The sequence below is a fragment of the Peromyscus leucopus genome, chromosome 9, assembly GCF_004664715.2.
Source record: "Peromyscus leucopus breed LL Stock chromosome 9, UCI_PerLeu_2.1, whole genome shotgun sequence".
Taxonomy (NCBI): domain Eukaryota; kingdom Metazoa; phylum Chordata; class Mammalia; order Rodentia; family Cricetidae; genus Peromyscus; species Peromyscus leucopus.
In genome coordinates, this window is record NC_051070.1 from 89655072 (window position 1) to 89676273 (window position 21202).

At 47.7% G+C, this 21202-nt stretch overlaps 1 protein-coding gene and 1 non-coding gene across 4 annotated transcripts in view; both read left to right on the forward strand.

Annotated features, from left to right (window-relative positions):
- Ptprg (protein tyrosine phosphatase receptor type G) overlaps positions 1-21202 on the forward strand; it is a 695461-nt gene that overhangs the window by 590716 nt on the left and 83543 nt on the right. For all 3 annotated transcript variants that reach the window (XM_028880550.2, XM_028880551.2, XM_028880552.2), the window contains 4 exons: positions 1909-2093; positions 4769-4877; positions 10390-10439; positions 12059-12830. In XM_028880550.2, coding sequence (XP_028736383.1) covers positions 1909-2093; positions 4769-4877; positions 10390-10439; positions 12059-12830 — 1116 coding nt within the window. The remainder of the gene's footprint in view (positions 1-1908; positions 2094-4768; positions 4878-10389; positions 10440-12058; positions 12831-21202) is intronic.
- LOC114700788 lies at positions 15628-15732 on the forward strand. Its single transcript, XR_003735737.1, has one exon. It is a non-coding gene; the product is annotated as a U6 spliceosomal RNA (small nuclear RNA).

Here is a 21202-nt window from a genome sequence, read left to right on the forward strand (position 1 = left end):
CTCTTAGCAGGCAGGGCTGCTGCAGCCAAAGTCGGCCATGCCTCTCTGCAAGAGTGTGGCCAGCGGCTTCAGGGGCAGCCTCGGGTTCGGGAGTCTGGGGCGGGAAAAGAGGTGTGTGTCTCTTGGTATTCTGTTTGGCACGCAGCTGGCTTCTGGAAGGTCCTGTGCTGCTCCAAGCCTGACCACTCTAGTGTGCTCACCCCTCAGCCCTGTACCCCACACCAGCTGCTGTTCTACGCCCCTCTCTCGAGTACCTTCCACTACCTGAGTTCTCAGTTTTGTGTTCTGTTTGTTCTAGAACTTGCCATTCTCCTAGTCACAGCCCTGCCCTAAGGTGCAGAGAAAGCTGTGCGCCCCCCCCCCTCGGGACAGGCCTCCCCCTCCCTCTTGGGATCACTTTGCCGTCTGGCCTCAGACTTTTCCAGTGGTTTCCAGGGGCTTCAGGGAGAAATTTTAATCTGGTCCTTCTCAGTCAGCTGTACCTGTCTCTTCACTGGCCCCTTTTCCCGCCTTGGTCCCCCAGAGCCCTGTTCAGACCCTAGAGCACTGCTCTCGTGTCCATCCGCAGCCTCCATGTCTTCCCCACCGCACCCGAGTAGTCTTGCCCGACTCTCAGTATCCGTCCTACACAGTGGTTCCTCCAAACCCTCCTTCCCCGTGATGACTGGGGGGACATTGGTTTGTGTCTAGAGACAAGTTCGGCTGTGACAGTGAAGAACAGGGTGGCACTCGACTGCACACTGGACACCTTCAAGAGCAGAGAACTGTCTCAGTCACCGCGTCACAGGCTGAGCCAGAGCTGTTGAGACTGTAGTGAGTTGGCCCTAGACAGACGTGGCTCTGTCTCCTCTCCTAAAGCTTCCCAGCTACGTGGACGGAAAGACAGACTGACCTATAGAAGAAGCCATCCTTTCTGTGGGCACCTTTGCTTTTAAATCATTTAAAGACTCCATTGCATTTATACTTTATCTGTTTGCAATGAAATTTCATCTGCAATTTTAATTAGGTGGACGGTCCTGCAGTCACCTGTCCTCTTCTTCCAAGAGTGTCCTGAGGAAAGTCCGAGGAGAACACTTCATTAGTAAAGGGTGACATGAGAAGGGATCTAAGTGATCCTAAGACAAGGGACACATTGAATATGGACATTGTATGAGATATTCCTATCAGCTCGGCATGTGCTTTCTTGTGTAGTAATGGCCATAAGGTTAGATGAGAGGACATTCTTGTTCTTAAAAGTTGTAGGCCAGAGTATTGAGGGCTGAAGTAATAGAGTATCTAGTTAGCTAAAAGTGTGTGTGTGTGTGTTGGGGGTCGGGGGTAAGCAGGGTAGTACATGACTACAATCTCAGGATTTAGGGGACTAAGGCAGTAGAATCATAACTTTATGGCTAGTCTGGACTCTACAGCAAGACTGTGTCTCAGAAAATAAAAAGAGCTGGGCAGATCCCTCAGTCAGCAAAGTACTTGCCTTGCAAGCTGAGGGCCCGAGTTCGATCCCCAGAGCCCATATTTAAAAAGAGAAAGAGTTCCAGGTGTGAACTAGAACTCCAGTGCATGTGACCTCAGCACTGAGTGGGTCCCTGTCCTTGGAAAGTTCCAGGCCAGTGAGAAACATTGTCTCAAAAGTGGCTATCTCCTGGGAAATGACAGGCAAGGTTGTCATCTTCCTGTACACATTTGCACAGGTGGATGCACACTTGTGTGCACATACACGTGTCTACATATATGTGCACACACAAAATGGAGGAATAAATAAATGAAGAGAGGAAGGAACAGCTGATGTGGAAGAGCGCTAACAGGACTTGGGGGGCTGTGGGTACGTACTTCCTGTGGAAGCATTTCCTGGAGTCAAGGGCACACATGAGTGGCAGCAGTGCTGATGCCCGTTAATCTTACCTGTGTCTGCAGTTTGCAGCTCTCCACCCATCCACATGAAGGTGCAGCCTCTGAACCAGACAGCGCTGCAGGTGTCCTGGAGCCAGCCAGAAGCCATCTACCACCCGCCCATCATGAACTACATGATCTCCTATAGCTGGACCAAGAATGAGGATGAGAAAGAGAAGACATTTACTAAGGACAGTGACAAGGACTTGGTAAGGCCACCTCGGATCCGGTCCAGGCTCATATTCCTCTTCCTCTAGGGAGATAGAGGCTGTGACCGAGTCCCTAAGAGCTGCAGGCCCGCTAGCCTGGCCTACAGAGCAGTGGGCAAGACTGTGTCTCAAGCAAGATGGAAAGCAAGGACCACACCTGATATTGTCCTCTTTCCCCTACACATATGCCGTGGCTCACACACATGACCACATCACACATACAGACTTTTCCCTTTTAAACTGGCTGCTTTTCATTCATCCCAAACAAGCCCCTTCTCCTGACCAGGTTGTGCATTGTGAGTCACGGCACTTAGTGAGCACTGTGTGAGTATTACCTCCTGCAGTTCCCCCACCTCGGCCTCCACCTCCCCACTGCCCCTCGGGTTGTGTGTCAGTACACACTCTCATTGCCTGCTGGACTCCAGGGCCCAGGGGACTTTTTACTCTGTGCTGTTGTAGATGCTGTGACGTCCCTGACCTCGCTTTGACCACATAGACCAAAGTCAACATATCTTTCAAAGGTACCTGAAGATCTAGCATCAGACGCCCAACAAGGCCCTGTGGGCATCTGCCTGTGGAAGCTGTTCTCCCTCGGTGTAAACCCTCCAGCAATCACTAGTCTTTAAGACTTTACACAGAAACTCAGTGACACGTGGGTTTGAAAGCCTTGCTGCTTTATTGTTAATCAAAGGAGGCCCCAGAATAATGAAGCCGGTAATTGTATATGCAATGAAAAATGCTGCAGCTCAGAGCGGGACTCTTAATGACTTACCACTTTTTTTTTCTCCCAATAGAAAATCCTCGGGGCTCATTCAATCAGTCATAGAATAATACTTTTCATATTCCTTTAGATGAAGATTCTTTGACTTCATTTCCATTTATATTTTCAATTCCCCCACTAGACATTGTTATCTGGGTCACACCGGGAACAGAGAGCTCCCAAAGTTGGAGAAGGATGTTTTGGAAGGCGCCCAAGGTCACAGTGCACTCTAACCTTTACCCTTCGCACTGGAGGCCGTCAGGGGCCCCCCTCGATGCAGCCAAGCTCCCGGTCATCAGCAGAAACCATCTAGGCGCTCCTTCTGTTTCTTGTTAGAAGTGGAAAATAAATATGCAGGGAGGAAGAGACACTGGCTTGGGGTGGATTCTGGTAAATTCCCACACAGATGGAGCGAAGATTTTCCTCTGGTTAGAGGACGGGGCAGAGGTCCAGGGAACGAGGCACAAATTGGATTCCCAGAAAGAGGTGTACAGAAGAGCACCTTTGGCAGCGCGTCCCATTTCACAGGGACTTCCAGAGGCTTTTCTTATTTCCTTTTGTGACACACAGTGAAGTTCTTCTGCCACGTGTCGGGAGCGCTGCCTCAGGACAGGGCTCTCCTCCAGCTCACAGTTACTGCGAGGCTTCTCCAGCCTCATCGCACACCTTCATCACAAACCGTGTTGGTGCTCAGTGCTTCTTCTAAGAAAACAGAGTGAAGCCTGAAGCTCAGTAACATGACCTTAACCCCCTGTTCCCATCTGGAAGTTGTTCCCAGTTGTAGCAACCAGTGTTGCCATGGTCACATGCTGATACCAATCTAGAGGATTACAGCAGCTGTGCCAGGAAAACCCTCTCGGCAGTTCAGTTCAGACTGGCCCAGAGTGCACATGCCTGCAAGCACACTCAGAATCCTTTAGAAGGAACCTCTGGAGACCAGTGGCATTCCCTGCTGGTTCCTCCAGAAACAGCACTGCCTGCTTTGTAGGTGTGTTCCCTTTCTTCAGTTTTGAAGGTTATGGAGAAGAAGCATTGAGGAATGGTGACCAGGATGTGGCTGGTGACGTCTGGTGACAGTTTTCTAGAAAGGGTCAAGCAATAAATATTTCAGTCAATCTGTTATAATGTTTTAACCTTGTTAATGTTTGGGTGAAAGTGTACAGAACACACACACACACACACACATACACACACACACACACATACACACACACACACACACACACACACACACACACACACACACACACACACACAGCAATTGCCGGGCCGGTGTGACAGTAAAACTTTATTTATAATAGGAGCTGGCCTGCCCGATCTAGACTGCAGGCTGCAGCTTGCTGACTCTTGCTGCTGCTAGGTTCAGTGTTCCTGTGAGCAGAGTTTGCCTGGCCTGTATCACACAACCCTGTTAGGTGGCAGGGCCTGCCACCTGGTAGCAGAATCTGGAAGACGTTTAGCACATGTTTCGGGGTCACACAACTAGAGAGCGGTGTAGCAGAATTACATCTTATAGCTGTGTTGTATTTGTACTTTGTATGGAGGCCTTAAGACAGCGACAACAAGAAAACATCCAGGCAGAGAATTTCTTGTTGATTTTCTAAAGTCGACATGGCTCTGTAGTTCTCTTATTTAATAACTGTGGGGGCTGTTATGGATAATAACTACAGTTTCTGAGGTGTGGTAGTTATGACGGAAGTCCAGGCTGTGAGACCAGGAAGGCTGGAGACATGTCCCAGGCTGTGGAGCAGTTGCTGGTATTGCTTTAGTGTTGAGAACAGAGTCCCACACAAGGTTATTTCTAATCAGTCTTTCTCTCTAGAAAAAGCCTAGTCGGGACTGCTGGGATGCCCAGGTACACCACACCCATGGGCTTTCAAAACTAACTCAGCACCCTCTCTTTCTTCCCCTACAGAAGGCCACCATTAGCCATGTGTCACCTGACAGCCTTTACCTGTTCCGAGTCCAGGCCGTGTGTCGTAACGACATGCGCAGTGACTTTAGTCAGACAATGCTCTTTCAAGGTAAGTCTGCTTGTCCTCCTCCTGCCACCAATGTGCCTAAAGCTGTTTGTCTCTTCAGGGGCTTGGCCAGATGTAAAGAAACGTGGTTCATATAGGGTGTGAGCCAGATTCAGGGAGCTCTGGTCATTTAGATCTGTCTTTGGGGTTGGTTTCAGAGGCCAAAAGAAAAGGAAAACGGGGCTATTTTTGCATTGTTTTGTTGATGTTATCCAGCTGTGCCGCCTGTTTCAGGCCGTGTCAGATGGTGTGGCCTCCCCGAGTCCTGCCATAGCCTCTTAGATGCCTGGCATGACTGGTCTTCACTGTCTTTTAACAACTAGAGCACAAGATATAAAATTTGTCCTTCCAATTGGCACGTCACACAGACAAGTATCTTTATCGTTCCCAGTCGGGAGATCTATGTCTGTGCTAACTGGAGACCTGTGGGAGGGTCTGGGGCCAACGTGAGGGGGAAGCAAATGGAACTCTGCCTTCTTGCATTTTAATGGAGTTATTTTATTAAAGCAGTCTCAGTTCAAAGATTTCATGAATGAAATATTGGAATTTTATTTTATTAACTTAGTTTATTTTGTGGGTGTAAGTATTTTATCTTCATGTGTGTATATGTACCACATACATGCAGTACCCATGGGCAGGGCCAGAGGAGGGTGGAAGATCCCCTGGAACTGCACAGACAGACAGTTGTGAGCCGCCGTGTGAGTGCCAGGAACCAAACCCAGCTCCTCTGCAAGAGCAGCCAGTGCTTTTAACCGCTGAGCCGACTCAAGCCCCAGAATCTTAGGACTTTAGATGGATAGGGTGTAGCTCAGTAGTGCAGCATATGCTTGGCATACACGAGGCTCGGGTTCACTCTCCAGCACAAAAAAGATAATAACAAAAGATTACAGAAGTAATGGTTGGACTTGGTTAGTCTTTCCTCCCCCATTGTGATCCTGGCTCTAGTACTATTTACAGAAATCAGCAGTCAGCTGTGGGCCTTAGTTTGTGAATCTAGTTGCAGAACAGACACTAAATGCATCATGAAAGTCAGGGTCAGAGCCTTGGGCCTCTCACGGAGACTCGGGCCGCACCAGCTGCTTGCCTCTCCAGGCCTCAGCTCTCCTGTCTGTCAGATGAAAAGCCTGCGCACCGGGCCACTGTTAGCCCATTTTCGTTTGCCGTGGTTTTGTGCAATGGAGTCTCCCTAGGCGTGTGTGTCCATACTCAGCTGATTCTAACTTTTGAGTTGTGGATCAGATTAAACATCTGGACTTCCCACTAGAAAACGCCACCGCCGTGTATAAAATTACAGACCGTATAAGCCGCGTGGGCAGGTTGAACCAGCAGCACCTGAAGCCTCTGAACAAACCCTCAAACCCATTCATAAACCCATTCATAAGCCCTCAAACCACCTCCTCCAAATCCTGGCAGTGAGTGGGGCCTAGCAACGTGAGTTCTAGCAAGACGGCCCTACTGACTGGCAGGCATTACATGCTGAAGAATGCCAGGTTGGAGCTGGGTCCTGCTGGGAGGGTGCTGGGTGCTGAAATTTACCAAAGTTGCATTTTTTCATGAATAAATCTGTATCCACACATATACAAAATACTATTCCGTGGTGAGCAAGCACCTTGGGCCATGGCAGGGTCTGTGTGGGAAAGGAGAGGGAGAAGGTAGGCCAGTCTGGGAGCTCGCTGCGGCCAGGCCTTGGGACTTCAGACCCATAAATCATGATTAGGCCTCTCCTGGCCTGGACCAGGAGCCTGGGAGCTGCAGAACCGCCTCCTTTGATTAATAGTCTTGGGCTGCCTGGCCTCTGGAAAATTAAAGGCTTATAATATAATGCAATTCTAAAAAGGCCCCATCAGGTATAAATTCAAATCAGGGAACATTTTAAATGTCTGGCCACAGTGGCTTGTTGAAAATGGCTGGTGTCCGCACATGCTCTCCATCTCTGCTCAGAGACATCTCTGCTCAGAGACATCTCCGCACAGCACTCTTGGAAGCCTTGTGCCAACCTGCACCTTCATCAAGGTTAGGCCACTGCCCTTTTCTGCCCAGATTTTTCTACTGCTTAGGAACAAGAAAGAGCAAGGTGCAGAATCCACCTCCTGTTCAGACTCAAGGCTTAAGAAAGAAAACAAGATCCTCGAAAATTCCAGGGAAGTTTTTTCAATAACTGCTTTGAGAAATAAGTTTACATCTGATTTGGGAGCATGGAACCCCACATGGAGTATTTATGTAGTGATTATAACAATATTTATGACCCATATAATATGCCAAAGCATCGGGCTGGTGAGGTGGCTCAGATGGTGTAGACAGCTGCTGCCAGACCTGCAGACCTGAGCTTGATCCTCAGCATCCACATGGCGGAAGGAGAAACTCGACTCCAGAAAGTTCACCTCTGGCCTCAAAGCATGTATCTATGGCATGCACATGCTGTGACAGGCACAGGTACACACAGACACACACAATAAGTAAATAAATGAATAAAGGAGAATAAAAACTAAGATGCCAATAACTGTACTCCTGGCCACTGTGATACATGTGTTAGCAGCACTAAATAGCAAGGGACATTTACAGTGTGGCTCCCATTACAGTGTCACCACTTCGTCTGCTTCACCCCAACATCATGTGACAGTTTGTCGTGTAGGGTTTTCTTTGGAGTTTTGTTTGTTTGTTTGTGGGCATGGGCTGTAGTTTGGGTTTTACAAATGAGGAAGTTATGCTCAGAGTGCAAGTAACTTGAGAGAAATTGTTTAAGCTGCTAAGTGGAGTTCTGTGTTCTTCCTCTAAGCCCCATGGCTCCTGGACAGCAGTGGACCCTCCTGAAGTCCACGTCCTTGGCCGCAGCAGGTCTTCCGCCTTGAGAACCGGCCTGATGGGCAACTGTTCTGGCTGCTCGCTGCACAGTGCTCAGCAGTCACGGATGGGGCCTCTCTCTAACGTCAAACTCGTTAGGCACATCCTCGCTCACAGTGGTCTTAAGAACTGAAATTCACCAGAGGGGAATCAGTTAGATTCATATGCGCTTGTCACAATATTTTAAACAAATCTGAGCTGTGGTGATGCATGTGTGCATTTAATGAAAGCACCAAGTGACAGGCAGTTGGTCCTGAAGATGCTGTCGTTGCTGAGTGATCAACATCAGCAATTCTCTGAAATTACGGAGTCGATCCAGCAGCAGGACGGTCTCAAATCTCAGAGACAAAGCCACACTTCCAGAGAATGCAGCCAAGACTCACCCTTCCACTTCCTGGAAGGAATGGGCCATCACTGGAAGCTCAGGGAAAATGCAGATGTCCTAGCCCCCTGTTAGCAGCATGTGCTCGGGCCCCTTGATCCCAGGCGAAGTACTCATAATCTGAAAGGCCGTGTCTAGTTAGCAGTACTGCGGCGGCTACTGAGGTAGAGACTGTTCAAGACTAATCAAGCTGGCAGGCGGACGGAATGGCTGCTGAGCTGATTGGCCTTCTTAGCGCCCCTTTTAAAGGGCATGGACTGCAGGGCGGGCTCCTGGGAGTCTTTTATCTTGTGTAACGGAAGCAGGATGTACACACATGTTTGAGTAGCTCAGTGATCATGGGGTTAGATTTGCTCCCTTAGCTGCCTATTTGACCTGTAATCTAAACAGTTGTGTTGACTAGTAGATGCATCTCCACATTTCTCTCTTTTCACACTGTGCATGAAAGTACATCATTAGGTCAGGGATTGTAAACTCAAGTGTCCAGGGGGCCAGGGGCATGTTTGATAAAATGAGAAACAGGACACCATGGGCCCAAGAAAAGGAGTGGCAGACTAAAGTTAATAACACATTCATTTTTTGTTTATAACACATTTTTTTGTTTCGGGGGGGGGGGGAGTCTTTTTTTTTAATCATATAGGGCAAACAAAAATGTGTGTAGGTCCCTTGCCATTTCTAGATTAGGTAAACGGCATAACGGCACCCTAGGAAAGATGCAAAGCTACACAGAGATACCCTGTCTTAAAAACTCAAAAACAAAAAGCATAGCGGATACATACCTCACCTTGTTAACTGGCATTTTTGGTAATGTTTTGATGCAGGTCTTGATTTATAGAATGCTCCTGTCTTGTTAAATAACCACAAAAAGGTTGATATATTTCTACTATAAGTTATGATGTCTAGCATTATTCAGGAGCCAAATGTGCCTCAACAAATGAATGGCTAAACAAATACCGTAGAGACACACAAGAGAATATTATTGAGCATTTAAAAAAAAAAAAACCCAAGAAATTCTGGCCCATGCTTGTATTGCAGGGGTGACCTTTAAGGACATTATGCTAAGTAAAATATATCAGCCACAGAAATATATCAGCCACAGAAATACAAATGGGCATGATTACTTTTATATGCCGTATCTAGAATAGTCACATGCAGAAATATAAAATACCACCATGTAGTGGTTCCCAGGGATCAGGTAAAGGGAAATGAGTTGGTGGGTGTGTACCCGGAGTTTCATTTTAGAAGATGAGGAAGTTCTGAAGATGGGTGGTAGGGAGGTCAGCTGCATTATAAAGTGAATGGACTGAACATCCCTGGAGCAGACACTAAAAATGGCTATCATGGTAAATTTTATATCCTTTGCCTCTTAATACAACTTAATATATATTGAAGTTATGTGCTTAAGAATACTGCATGGGAGAGTAGAACTACAAGACACAAAGAATACCAGACAGGTATGCAGTCAAGATAAATGATGTGACTGTGTCAGACATAACTTAGAGACCATCCAATGCAAGCAGGAAGAAAGTGTGTGATAGCACACAGTGTACTATACATGAACTAATGAACTAATGTAAGACAAACCATAGGGCTGGCAAGACGGCTCAGTCTGTGAAGGCGCTTGCGGCCAAACCTGGTGAGCTGAGCTTAGCCCCACATGATGGAAAGAGAGAACCAACTCCACAAAGTTGTCCTTTGATCTCCACATCTCCCTCCCTCCCTCCCTCCCTCCCTCCCTCTTCTCTGACACACCCATACCCACCCACACCATTCCCTTCTAATAAATAAATACATATATAAATGTAACAGAAGTTTAGGAAATGATAAACTGTCAGAAGTTAAAGATGCATATTAGAAAGGATGAGAGATGGTGACAATATGTATATAGTCATATATTTCATATATATTCAAATATATTGTCATATATTTCATATCTATATGAAACTCAGAAGCCCAACAGCACCTGAAAATGAATCTTACACAGGTATTAGATGTAACAATAATTCAACTGTCCATTGGAATCATGGGCATCTTACCATTGTTGAAGTTCTATAATTATTATAAATTGCAAATTTTAAATGAATTTCTTACATCAGGAACAGCTGGCTAGCTCCTGACTGAACATCAAGCAGAGTATCATAGGTTGAAATGGTTGGAAAGTGTCCAAAGGAATACTACTTTGTGATGTGAAAATTATGTGTAGCTTAGATTTGTGTGTCTGTAAGTAGGGTTTTGTTGGAAGCAGATGTGAACATTGTGTGTTGTTTACATTATAACTTCTTTCTTTCTCAGCTAACACTACCCGAGTATTCCAAGGGACCAGGATTGTGAAGACAGGGGTGGTAAGTGGAGAAGGCTGCTGGGTGAGCTGGTGGTAATTTGGAGACAGTTAAGGCTTTTGCCACAAGGTGTCAGTATAATGTTGTTGAACTGCCCGCATAGAGCAGCTTAGAGACAAATACACATTTTTCTGTGTACATTAGTGTGCGGTGCAGCAATATTAGTGGCGTCTGTTGTATAGTTTTGTCAAAATAAAAATCTTGCAGATCTGTAATTATGTATGGTCTGGAATCAGATGATACAGGCGTTACCCTCTGCGGCCATTCACGCATGTTAAAATCCAGAAGTTGTCACCCACCCACCAATAAGAAATTACCAGTACTGGGGATAATCGCAATCTGAAACTCACCAAGCACATTCCAGCATCCAGACACAGGTTATCCTATTTGCATCTCCAAACAGCCCGGGATGGTAGTATGTCTCTCCCATTTGACAGGTGAAGAAATTGAGGCCCATCGTGACACAGTGAGACAAGGAGTTGACTCAAAGCTGGGATGAAAGGCTGTGTTTGGTACTTAATCCTATGTGACATTTGATTTCGAACTCATTGTCCTTAAACTTTAAGGGTCTGTGTGTGTGTGTGTGTGTGTGTGTGTGTGTGTAAAATTGGATGATGTTCCCAAATGTGGCGTATTCTATTGTTTTGGACTTGCATAAGTGATGAGATACAATTTTGGGTTCTCTACACCAGCTCATAAGGACTGAACTTAAACTGCTGTCCCAGGACATCTCCTGGCTCTAGTAGAAGATGGCTCACATGAGTTACCTCATCACTGTGCCCCCGTTGAACGTAAGGAAAGGATGAGCTGAGCCTCGGCCCCGGCAGCCCTGCCTCTGGCTTCGCAGCCATGCACTTTGATAAACTCCCTGTCACCTCTGCATCTCTGCTTCCTCGCCACGGAGCAGGCGGCATGGCAAGCCCTGGCCCCAAGGCGGCACTCCGTAAGTGGAATGCCTGCTTCTGTCCGGAATGTTGCAGTCTGCAGAGGCATAGATTGCACTGTGGAGAAATGCAGATGCTGAAAGGCTCTGGCTGGGCTGCACTCAACTTGAAGTTGTAGAGACATGTGTAGAGCTTGTGTCCTGAGTGTGGCCCCTGCTGACCGGGGCCGGCCACCTTCCCTCTTGCTCTGCTGACTGCCTTCCTGTGTGATGGCAGAGTTAATTCCATCTGGTGGTTTTCCACGTCTCAGAGCTGGTAGTCACCAGCAGAAATTGACTTGAAGCATTGACTTCTGCTTCTCACCTCCCCGCCCCCCAAACACACACAAATGGCGGGCATCTGGCTGTTTTATGACTTATTTGTTGCTTGTCTTTAAGGCACTTTTAATGCTTCTATTTCCCCATCTAGCCCAATCCTGAGCCACATCAGTGAAAAACTGAATTTAATACACTAGTTAAATGTTTTAATTCAAAGTAATTATAAAGCCACTGAAATAAGACTTGGTTACGCTGGACAGCAGCCATGTTCAGTTTTCATGCCATAGCTTATGAAAGCCTATAGGATGGATGAGTAATATTCTCAGGCTTTGCAGAGGGGCCTCGCTTTGATTCTTGATTACTGATTTTGCTCTGCTTTTTCCTTCACCTCCCTTCTCCACACCCTGGGTGGCCCTTTCAGCCGACAGCCTCTCCTGCCTCTTCAGCAGACATGGCCCCCATCAGCTCCGGCTCTTCTACTTGGACATCCTCTGGCATTCCCTTCTCATTTGTTTCCATGGCAACTGGGATGGGTCCTTCCTCCAGTGGCAGCCAGGCTACAGTGGCCTCTGTGGTCACCAGCACACTCTTAGCAGGCCTGGGCTTCGGTGGCGGTGGCATCTCCTCCTTCCCCAGCGCCGTGTGGCCCACACGCCTTCCTACTGCAGCGGCGGCCAGCAAGCAGGCAGGGCGGCCAGTCCTTGCCACTACAGAGGCCTTAGCTGCTCCCGGGCCTGATGGCGACTCTGCTCCTACAAAGGACAGCGAGGGTGCAGAGGAAGGGGAGAAGGAGGAGAAGAGCGAGAGTGAGGAGGGAGAGCGGGAGCATGAGGAGGAGGGGGAGAAGGACTCTGAGAAGAAGGAGAAGAGTGAGGCCACCCGTCCAGCGGAAGAGAGGAACCAGACCGCTCCTGCCCCCACGCCTTCTTCCCCTCACAGGACTGCAGACGAGGGGGGACATCAGACTATACCTGGGCGCAGGCAGGACCACTCTGCCCCGGCAACAGACCAGCCAGGCCATGTTGCCCCAGGCCTGGATCCCTATGAGGACACAGCCACCCAAGTGCCCCCAACAGCCACAGAGGAACATTATTCAGGGAGTGATCCCCGGAGGCCCGAAATGCCATCTAAAAAGCCTATGTCCCGAGGGGACCGATTATCCGAGGATAGCAAATTCATCACTGTCAACCCAGGTAAGTGGTGCTGGTCCACACTTGAGAGTCCAGGTTGCTTTGAGCAGGCTCGACCTATTCCTAAAAGTTGGGGGGTCAAGGAAGTAAGGAGTGGAGAACTAGGTAATATCCTTGGGATTGTGTGGATCCCTGCCGTGTCTCTGCCTGCAACCACATCTTGTCCATCCTGGTAAGATACATTCTCCTCACTGGAGCAAGTCTTTCTCTGTACTTCTGTCTTTCAGAAGAACTCCAAGGCCTCAGACAGAGATCCAAATGAAGAAAGTGGCCACTGGTTCTAAAATGTTTTCCATTCCTATTCTATTTCTGGGGGGGGGGCGGTAGCCAAAGAAAAGTAAATTGCTTGTATTGGAAGCATGAAGTTTTAAAAGAAGTCAAGCATGGTTACATGCACTTGAAACCCCTGCACTGAGGGGACAGAGTCAGGCAGATTTCCGGGGCTCGGGGCAGATAGCCTAGCCTATTTTGTGAGTTTTGTGTCAGTGAGAAACCCTGTGTAAGGCATGCATGCACATGCAAGCATTTTTATTCCTTAGTCGTTTATTAAACACATTTATTTCTGGGTAGCCATTGTGCCAGGCACTAGGCTGGATGCTCTGCCAGGGAAGCCCCTTGCCTGCATACTGGAATAGAGTGGATGACAGAAAAATGATTGACAGTGGCTGGCTAGAGCACATTCCAAGGAGTTAGGTAATGGAGACTTAGGAGAGTGAGCAAGCCAGGAAACTGCCCAGCTGGGATGTTCAGTTGTGAAAGCAATGGAAGAAATAGTCAGGATGTTGTGACCAACAACTCTGGGGAGAATGGAGGCCCACTTTAAGTGAGAAAAGGTGACATGTCCAGTCTGGGGAGTCCATGGTCCTGGCCTGAGCAGTAAGGCTGGCTGTCCTCAGGCTGTCACTGGCTCCATGAACCCCATCGGTAGCTGGGGAAGCAGGCATGGCCGCCACTTGCTGTGGCACCAGAGGCAATGTTTTCCCTCAGTCACATGCTCAGATCTTAATGAGCCATCACGATGCTTGTGCTGGAGCTGTGGCATGAGGGGCTGCTACTGTTGGGAGGGCTTTTCTTAATAAGAAACCCTTCGTGTTGCCAGACTGCAAGACGTTTAGCAACAATGTTTTTTTCATTTAAGCTGTTGTGGAGTTATGAGTGCAAAAAAAAGGCAACTGGTAAATATTTATTTGCTTTTGCACTTGTAAACATTAAAATTCATCTAAAGCTGAGATCTCGTATGTTAAGATTCAACTTAGAATACATTTTCATGTTTTGAATTACTTTCCCTTAAAGCTGCTATGAACTAATTTTTTCTAAGTAGGGGTCTCCCATGGGTGTCATTCGGTGCAGGGCAGTTTGACAGACAGTCACAGTAGCCTTGTATAGATGACGGAAGCGTGGGGCCATTGATGAAGCTGTTCTCGTGCATGCCCCCTGAGAGACTGCTGTGTAAAAACTGAATTTCTTCCATTTAAATATAGGAAAGAATACAGAGTCCCTTCCCACTGTGTGCAAGGTTCTAGCCTAGGCATTAGGGAGAGACTGTCCATGGAGACTTACTTCTCTTCTCCCAGCGGTACATGCTCCTAGCAAACAAATGCATTTAAACAGAAACCAGTGTGGGGAGTCAGCCACTCACAGACTCATGAGAGAACATTCTGGGCTGCTGGAGTGGCAGGTCTAGAGATCCTAACGGGAATGAGTTTGGATGGGTTGAGAAGCCCCCTGTGGAGAAGGACCATAGAGATGGGGGAGTGGTAATAAGGGTTGAGTCAGACACTGGGAGAGCATGAAGATGAAGGGAGCATTGGCCATGCTGAGGGTCAGATTTTAATGGAAATAGCACACCAGGGGGTAGATACTAGCAGAAGTCACTTGCGCCTTTGACCTTTTCTCAAGCACACTTGCCTATGCTAGAGATGGAGGAGGGGCCGTGTGGCTTGGGGCAGTGTGTTTCCTCTTTAAGACAAGGGATGGAGTTGGACTGGGTGCACTCAGCCTGTTATGCAGAAAGTCCACAGATTACTGATAAAGGAATTGTTTACTAAGGAATTATATTGAGGAGAACAACTCCCTAACACAGGATAAGGCAAATCCTACACAGAGTCCGGGAAGGTTGAGAGCTGGTCCTACACTACTTCCCGCCGCCGGAGTCAGTCTCCACCATCCAAGAATGTGCTCTTCAGGTTTTAAGCTAGCCAAGAGGCCACGCCCTAGGGGCTGAAACCCCAAGGTCATAGGTGGAACAAATACCCACTACAAGCCTGCTTTTCAGAAACATTTCTTTGCCATTCTTCTGAAGACAGTGCCTGCGGTGTGCTTGAATTGGGAGTGTTCCGTAGCTTGGGAAGCTGCAAGGCTGGGCTCCAAGACTAATTCTGGTGAGAGGAATTCCCAAGAAAGGGAGAAGAGAGTGAACCCTGGGATTCCCAAGTCCAGCCTCCATCCCTCTTCCATCCCCTTCCATCCCAGCATCAGAAAACATTTACAGTTGGTGGGAGTGGCCTTTGGAGTCAACTCAGTAGGTCTACCCCCTCATTCACTTGACCCTCGAGTAAGTTTGTGTCAGTGACCTTGTCTGCAAAGTAATGAGAAGTCCTCAGTCAGTGCAGAGATAGTGCTCATAAAGCTACCTGTCTTGTGTGTGCGGGTGGGGGTGGGGGACGGGGGAGGGGACAGGAAGTTTCAACACAGGGTTTCTCTGTGTAGCACTGGCTGTCCTGGAACTCACTCTGTAGACCAGGCTGGCCTCACACACGGATCCAGCTGCCTGTGCCTCCCGAGTGCTGGGATTAAAGATGTGCACCACTACTGCCCGGCTAAAATTATTGGAATGCTACAGAGAAGTTTAGTATGGCTGCCGTGCAAGGATGACACACAAGTCCCTGAAAGACGCCTGTCTTACTAGTGCTCAGGAGTGCTGCCAGTGGACAAATGCCACAGAACAGTGGGAACTTGGTGGGGCATCAGTGGGTTGATTCGCAATCTGAATGAGCATTAAAGAGCAATTTCCCAGCTACCTGAAGTTAAAATGACCTACGGGAGTTTGATAATGTAACTAAATCGACAGAGTACTTGTTTATCATGCAAAAAGCCCAGTTTCTGCACTGCAGCACTGCATACACCAGGCATGGTGACACATACCTGTAATCCCAGCACTGCATACACCATGCACGGTGACACATACCTGTAATCCCAGCACTGCATACACCATGCACGGTAACACATACCTGTAATCCCAGCACTGCATACACCAGCACGGTAACACATACCTGTAATCCCAGCACTGCATACACCGGGCACGGTGACACATACCTGTAATCCCAGCACTGCATACACCAGCACGGTGACACATACCTGTAATCCCAGCACTGCATACACTGGGCACGGTAACACATACCTGTAATCCCAGCACTACATACACTGGGCACGGTAACACATACCTGCAATCCCAGCACTGCATACACCATGCACGGTAACACATACCTGCAATCCCAGCACTGCATACACCAGGCATGGTGACACATACCTGTAATCCCAGCACTGCATACACCGGGCATGGTGACACATACCTGTAATCCCAGCACTGCATACACCAGCACGGTAACACATACCTGTAATCCCAGCACTGCATACACCAGCACGGTAACACATACCTGTAATCCCAGCACTGCATACACCAGCACGGTAACACATACCTGCAATCCCAGCACTGCATACACCATGCACGGTGACACATACCTGTAATCCCAGCACTGCATACACCATGCATGGTAACACATACCTGTAATCCCAGCACTGCATACACTGGGCACGGTAACACATACCTGTAATCCCAGCACTGCATACACCGGACACGGTGACACATACCTGTAATCCCAGCACTGCATACACCGGGCATGGTAACACATACCTGTAATCCCAGCACTGCATACACCATGCATGGTAACACATACCTGTAATCCCAGCACTGCATACACCATGCACGGTAACACATACCTGTAATCCCAGCACTCAGAGGGTGAGACAAGAAGATCAGAAGTTCAAGGTCATCCTAGGCTCCATAAAGTTCAGGGACAGCTGGGGATACATGAGACTGTCCAGGAACACTCATCTGTCCTGTGATCTCTGCAGTCAGAACAGCAAGGTCCACCTCTCCCTAAAGCCACAGAGAATGTTCTGAATTTCTGGTGATTTGAATTTGAAAGTGGTTCTGGGTAGATGTCATGACTTGCAAACCTTTAGGAGAAAAACCAAGTAGTGAACAGTTTTTCCAGGCCACAGTTCTCAGCTCTCAGGTTCAGCCTTACAGCACACACAGCCATGGACAAGATATCAGTGATTGGCTGTGACTGTACGCCAGGCCGTTCTGTTCATACAAACAGGCAGTCGGCCTGATTTGTCCCACACTCTGCCGTTCTCCAGCCTCTGGTATAAAATGAAAAAAAAAAAAAAAAGTATGTGTTGTTTAATAAAGGATTCAAATAACTGAGGGGGACGGCAAAGCCCCAACCTTGTGTGGTCCCAGGATCTCAGTCCTCCTCCATCCTTCCTACCACGCCCTTCACCCGCTCTGCCAGCTTGGGTCTGGTTTTGTTTCAGCTGAAATCACCATCATTTTTATGTTGGTGGTGACTGATCTTAGAGACTTTGGGTATATATTTGTTTATTCCACAGTTAAATTTTTTTCTCATGACGGAAAAGTGTCACTGAATCAATCTTCAGTGTCTTTGAAAACTCAACAATGCCTAAAGTTAGCCAAGTGTGTTACACTTCAGGCAGTATCCCCCAAAGACTTGCGTAGACGCCTTCCATGATGGTGATGTCACTGCATCTCTGAAATACTACTACAGGAGGTAGTGGCAAACTCGGGCACACAGAAATCAGACATCTTGGTGAGAGGGAAGACCAGATATTCCACAATACAGAGTGTCAAGGACAATAGCAAACTCCAGAGTGCCACCCCAGCTCCCACAGTTGTCACTGGAAACTCCTCGTGAGTCAGAAATCCTAGTTTTGGGCAGGGTACTCCAATTTTTAAATTTTAAAACCAATTTGCTTTGGTATATGCCAAATTAAATGTGTCCCTGGGCCCACCACCGGAGTGGTGACTACTGCCATCAGTCATTGTACTGGCAGTGATCTTAGGGTCTGGAGGGGTGTGTGTGTGTGTGTGTGTGTGTGTGTGTGTGTGTGTGTGTCCTTCACCAAACCTTTTCCCAGTGCCCAGGCATCCCTGGATCAGTGCTGCATGGACCTCTAGCCTGTGAGTCCTCATTAAGGAGCCACAGCCTGCAATGTGAGGCAGATTTGAAGCCAGCTGATGTAGTTCCTGGATGGTGTGTGAGAACAGCATGCCATAGCGTAAATATTTCAGAATGCATGCCACCTGGGAGCTCATCCTTTAGGGCTGGGCTTGTCAGTATTTGCCTCCGTAGGTGAGGGAAACGATGGTTTTCAAATCACACCCTGCTTAGAACCTACTTCCTGCCTCTTTAGGTCTATCCCAGGCTGGGTGCTGAAGATGATGGTGTGGGTCAGGGATGGCAAATGACAAACTTCAGGACACAGCATGTGTGACCTGGTGTTAGATGGCCCAATGCTGCAAAGGGACATAGGTAGTTCCTAGGTTGCTGCTGTGCTCTGAGCTGAACCACAGTGGAGGATGCTAAGATCCAGAAAGCTTGCTCCTTTGAGGAAGTGTAGAAAACCTCTAAGGGACCCAACGTTAAAAAGCTAGTTATTGAAACAACAGCCTGGGTTCGAGTTTCCTCCCCGTGCTGAAGCCACTTTCCTGTCACTTATCCTAAGGCACCCCCTTGAGGGCTTTGCTGTCATGGTTACCACCATACCTATGAGGAAACCCAGGTTTAGGAGGGTAAAGGAGCGTGTCCAGTTCTCAGCATGTGGTCCAGCAGGGCCCAAGACAGGCTTTGTCAATCCAAGGTGCAAGGACTAGTCTGCATGATGCGTCAGGGCCTCCTCTGGGCTCTGGTACTAGTTGGAGAGTGAGCAGCGTGAGATGATTGCAGATGAAGTAGCACATGAACATCATAAAGGGCATCCTTCAGAAGTAGCACATGAACATCATAAAGGGCATCCTTCAGAAGCTGCCAGGGCTCCGTTACAGCAGAACTTCTCAGTCCGGTGTTCTGCCCCTCCCTGCAGAGCCGTGGAGACTGTTCGGGTTGTTAGACAGGGAGTTCTCCTGGGATCTACGAGGATAGGGCCAGGGACTAGTGACACACAGCCCACAGGGAGCGATTATCTGTCCCAAAGTGTCAACACTGCCAAAGCTGACAGACCAGACTTGTGGTATTCCTATCAAGTAAACTTTGAAGGAAGATTATTTGGAGAGAGGAGAGGAGAGGAGAGTCACCGATTTAAAGGCAAAAAGCCAGTAATATGGCTCAGCCACTAAAGGTGCCTGCTGTCAAGACTGACAACTTCAGTTCCATCCCCAGAAAACGAGCTAGAAGAAAACCAACTCCTGCAAGTTGTCCTCTGACCTTCACACTTACACTTGAGTGCACATACACTCTACACAAGCAAACATACATACACATGCATGCACACACACAAAATAAACGTAATATTTTCAAAAAATTAGCATCAGAGCAAGTTCTCCAAGATAAAGAAGAAGTCACAAATACAGTACTGAGCTGTTCATGGGTTGGGACCAATATAGTGCACTTCATTTAAAATACATGGCAGAAGACACTGGAGAAATGTCATAGGTAATTTTCAACCGAGGCTAGCTACACTGGTCTGCTTCCTTTTGTGAGCTGTATCTAGTGTGAGTCTTTACCATTTCCACGAGTATCATGGTACCAGCTCTCGGGAACCCAAAGCAGTGTTCAGGATGCCAAACATGGTTTAGTTTCCTCTCAAAAGAGTATTGGCTCCTCAAAAGTTTCTCTTCCCATACTCCATGTGATCTTTGAACTAAGAAAATCTGTGTAATTATTAATGTGAAAAAACCAAACCCAAAGAAGGAGGTTGGAATTAGGAATTGGAGTAGGAGTAGGGGCGGGATATTTGATGTAAGGTTGTATATGGCTTCTTTCTCCAGCCAACTTCAGGACCATATGGTGCTTCTGGTATCCTTCCTTCAGCCACTGATGGGCATTCCAGTTGCTTCCGAGTCTTGGCTGTTGTGTGAACAATGTAGCTATACTCCACATGATGGTTCAAGTATCTCTGTAGCAATCTGGTGGTTTAGGACTAGCTATATGTGTGAGGCTTTGAATTAGATTGGCAATGATTAGACACCCTTAACATTCCAAGCTTTTTCAGAGGTGACAGTTCACCCTTTGATTGTCTGGTCTGGTAAACAGGCATTTGTGGAGTTGGGAAGGAGATTTGCTCACAAGAACTCTGGGCATAGGTACAAGTAGAGACAAATGGTACTCTAGTGTGGTTTACACATGTCAATTGTGTGTAAAATTGATGAGCAACTGGTTCTCTGAAACTACTGTATCCTCAGGACTCCAGGAAGATAAAGAAAAATCTCATGGCCCTGTAAAAGAGGTTACTATATCACAGTATTTTAAAGCTAATACTAACAATAAGATATCAGGAAAAACGGGGACCATTTTTAACACTCTTAGAGGGGAGATATGGACAGTTGTTGGGAGACACAGTAGAGGCAGATGTTTAAATGAGTTCCAGGAAAGGTGCAAAGCTACACAAAGAAACCCTGTCTCAAAAAACCAAAAAAAAAAAAAAGGAAATAGAATGACCGTAAGACTCTAATCCCAGAGTTCCCAGCAGCAGCTTGAGGAGGCATCTGCACATGTGGGTTTCAGTCCCATTGTTCACACAGTAGTCAACACATGGAAACAAGCAGCTGGAATGCACGCCAGACACATGGAAGCAGCTGGAATGCACACCAAACACATGGAAGCAAGCAGCTGGAATGCACACCAAAATGCAACATTGCTGAGCCTTGGAAAGGAAACCCTGGTGGAGGCGGGGGCGGGGGAGCAGGAGGGAGCGAAACAGACCCCTGCCACACACGTGCCCTGGAGAAGCCTTTGAGTACTGTGTGCTAAGTGAAATAAGCCAGCCACTACTACAGATCGTATGGGATTCCTGTGTAAGACCCTGGACCTCAGTTCTTATATGGACTAGAGGCCGGGAGAGCGGGATAGAAAGCTGTGATTTACCAAGTGCAGTTTCCTCTTTGTAAGATCAAAATGTTGGGGAGATGAGCCTCCCAACAGTGGTGACGCCTAGCCCTAGTTATATACTTCCTGTATACTTAGAAATGCTTAAAATGGTAACTTTTACATCATGTGCGCTCACAGACACACGCAGCAGCAGCCACCTTTATTCACAGTGGGTGGTTTTGATGAGGGTGTCACTCAGAACAA